We start from the raw sequence: 2,500 nt of genomic DNA on the forward strand, positions 1-2,500 counted from the left end.
TTTAACAGTCTTACTCTTTTGATGTCGAAAAATTAATTTTGTGATTCCCAGATATCACAACTGTCTATTAATATTTATTTTGTCTTAAGTGAAATGAAGTTGAATTTTTATAGTTCTAAATTCGCTTAATACGATGAAAAAACTAAGCAGTGGGTTTTTACCCTTTTGTTAGTCATGCTGCGACAAGAAGAATAATGGTTGTTACATGATTTTTCCTCATTATTGTTTTTGATGTCTTCAGTATAATCGTTATTATCATCGGGGGAACAATGATTTACTGTAATTATTATAGTAATAGTTATGACAAAATGACTAAAAATACTATCTCGCTTGAAATAAATGTAAAGTTCCTCCTACTCCATCCCGCACCCTCCCCACCAACTTTAGTCTTTACGTATTACATATAACTGCGTATATACTACACAGTAAGTTGGAGTAACAAAAGTTTACTTGAAAATAAGCATTCAGTAAAAATACAAGATTTGTGAGCAAATAAGAAAAGGTGAGGGAAATAACTGAATATCTCCAGCGTCCTCATTATTTTTCATTTCACGTCTCAAAATGTTGACACTATTAAAAATTTTGAACATCATTGGTTTCTTTTGAAGCGATTGTTGACAATAGGTCAGTAGGTCTGTATCAGACTGCCAAGGATTGGGTCCTGGACTGCCCTACTTTGGTTAGGGTATCGTGGTAGGTTTTAGAAAGATCCACTAAACATCAATATTTTTAATGTCAGTTTGTCGTTTTTTTGCGTAAGATCCTCTTCAATGTCACTCATATCTTTACATAAACATATATCTATTTATAATTTCTTTTCAATTGTTTCCAGTTTTTTTTATTTTCTAATTCTCGGAGAATCGAATTACCAACTGTTGTGGAGAATCCTTTTTGAATTATTATCATGTATTTATTATTCACCTATGTTTATCATCACCTTATTGCTGAGCAGGTATTGTTTGTCACTGCAGGTGCAAGGCGACAGAAACCTCCATCATGTGTGACGACGAAGAAGCGACGGCTCTGGTTGTCGACAATGGCTCCGGTCTTGTCAAGGCTGGTTTTGCCGGTGATGACGCCCCTCGAGCTGTCTTCCCCTCCATCGTTGGCCGCGCCCGTCACCAGGGTGTGATGGTCGGTATGGGTCAGAAGGACGCCTACGTCGGCGATGAGGCCCAGACCAAGAGGGGTATCCTCACTCTCAAGTACCCTGTTGAACACGGCATTGTTACCAACTGGGACGACATGGAGAAGATCTGGTACCACACCTTCTACAATGAACTGCGTGTCGCCCCTGAGGAGTGCCCCACCATGCTTACTGAGGCTCCCCTTAACCCCAAAGCCAACCGTGAGAAGATGGTCCAGATCATGTTTGAAGGGTTCAATCTTCCAGCTACTTACGTCTGCATCCAGGCTGTCCTGTCCCTCTACGCCTCTGGCCGTACCACTGGTCAGGTCTGTGACTCCGGTGATGGCGTCACTCACATGGTGCCCGTTTATGAAGGTTTCGCCCTTCCCCATGCCATCCTCCGTCTGGACTTGGCTGGTCGTGACATCACCAACTACTTGATGAAGATCATGACTGAGCGTGGCTACTCCTTCACCACCACCGCCGAGCGTGAGATCGTTCGTGACATCAAGGAGAAATTAGCTTACATCGCTCTGGACTTTGAAAGCGATATGAAAGTCGCAGCTGCCTCCTCTTCAATCGACAAGTCCTACGAACTTCCTGACGGTCAGGTCATCACCATCGGCAACGAGCGTTTCCGCGCACCAGAGGCCCTCTTCCAGCCTTCCTTCTTGGGCATGGAATCCGCTGGTGTTCACGAAACCCTCCACACTTCCATCATGAGGTGCGACATTGACATCAGGAAGGACCTGTTGGCCAACATTGTCATGTCTGGTGGTACCACCATGTATGCTGGTATTGCTGACAGGATGCAGAAGGAAATCACCTCTCTTGCACCCTCTTCCATTAAGGTCAAGATCATCGCTCCCCCTGAGAGGAAGTACTCCGTCTGGATCGGCGGTTCCATCCTTGGTTCTCTGTCCACTTTCCAGGCCATGTGGATCACCAAGGAGGAATATGATGAATCTGGACCAGGAATTGTCCACCGCAAGTGCTTCTAAAGAATTAGTAAAAGCTCTGTTGTTACGTTCTTATCTTAAAATAAGAACGCAATTATTTACGCTTGAATTATATTTATAAGAAAATTATATATTCTTTTGTGCAAATATAATCATTTATTTTTCAAATGTGTTTAACTCCTGTATCACGATTGCCACTGACAGTCGTTAAAGTACCTAAGAGATACTGGAAGCCCCTTGTTTCATCTTGAGGAAGAAAAAACATCAAGGTAGATAGATGGAGATTCATATCATGATGAATATCCTCTATCAAAGAAGCTTTTAGCACATATCAAGAAACAACTCCAACTTCAAAAAGGAGCTGGGCAGTTCCAACATATGGGGTCACTTAAGCAAATGAACTTTTAATATT

At 42.2% G+C, this 2,500-nt stretch overlaps 1 protein-coding gene across 1 annotated transcript in view; it reads left to right on the forward strand.

Moving 5' to 3' along the window:
* The window catches only part of LOC135201463 (actin-like), a 3,349-nt gene extending 1,093 nt beyond the window's left edge, over positions 1-2,256 (forward strand). The window contains exon 2 of the mRNA XM_064230431.1: positions 972-2,256. Within this exon, the coding sequence (XP_064086501.1) occupies positions 997-2,130 (1,134 nt within the window). The 5' untranslated portion in view covers positions 972-996 and the 3' untranslated portion in view covers positions 2,131-2,256. The remainder of the gene's footprint in view (positions 1-971) is intronic.
* Positions 2,257-2,500: the final 244 nt, after the last annotated feature.

This window comes from Macrobrachium nipponense, chromosome 28 (genome assembly GCF_015104395.2).
Source record: "Macrobrachium nipponense isolate FS-2020 chromosome 28, ASM1510439v2, whole genome shotgun sequence".
NCBI lineage: Eukaryota > Metazoa > Arthropoda > Malacostraca > Decapoda > Palaemonidae > Macrobrachium > Macrobrachium nipponense.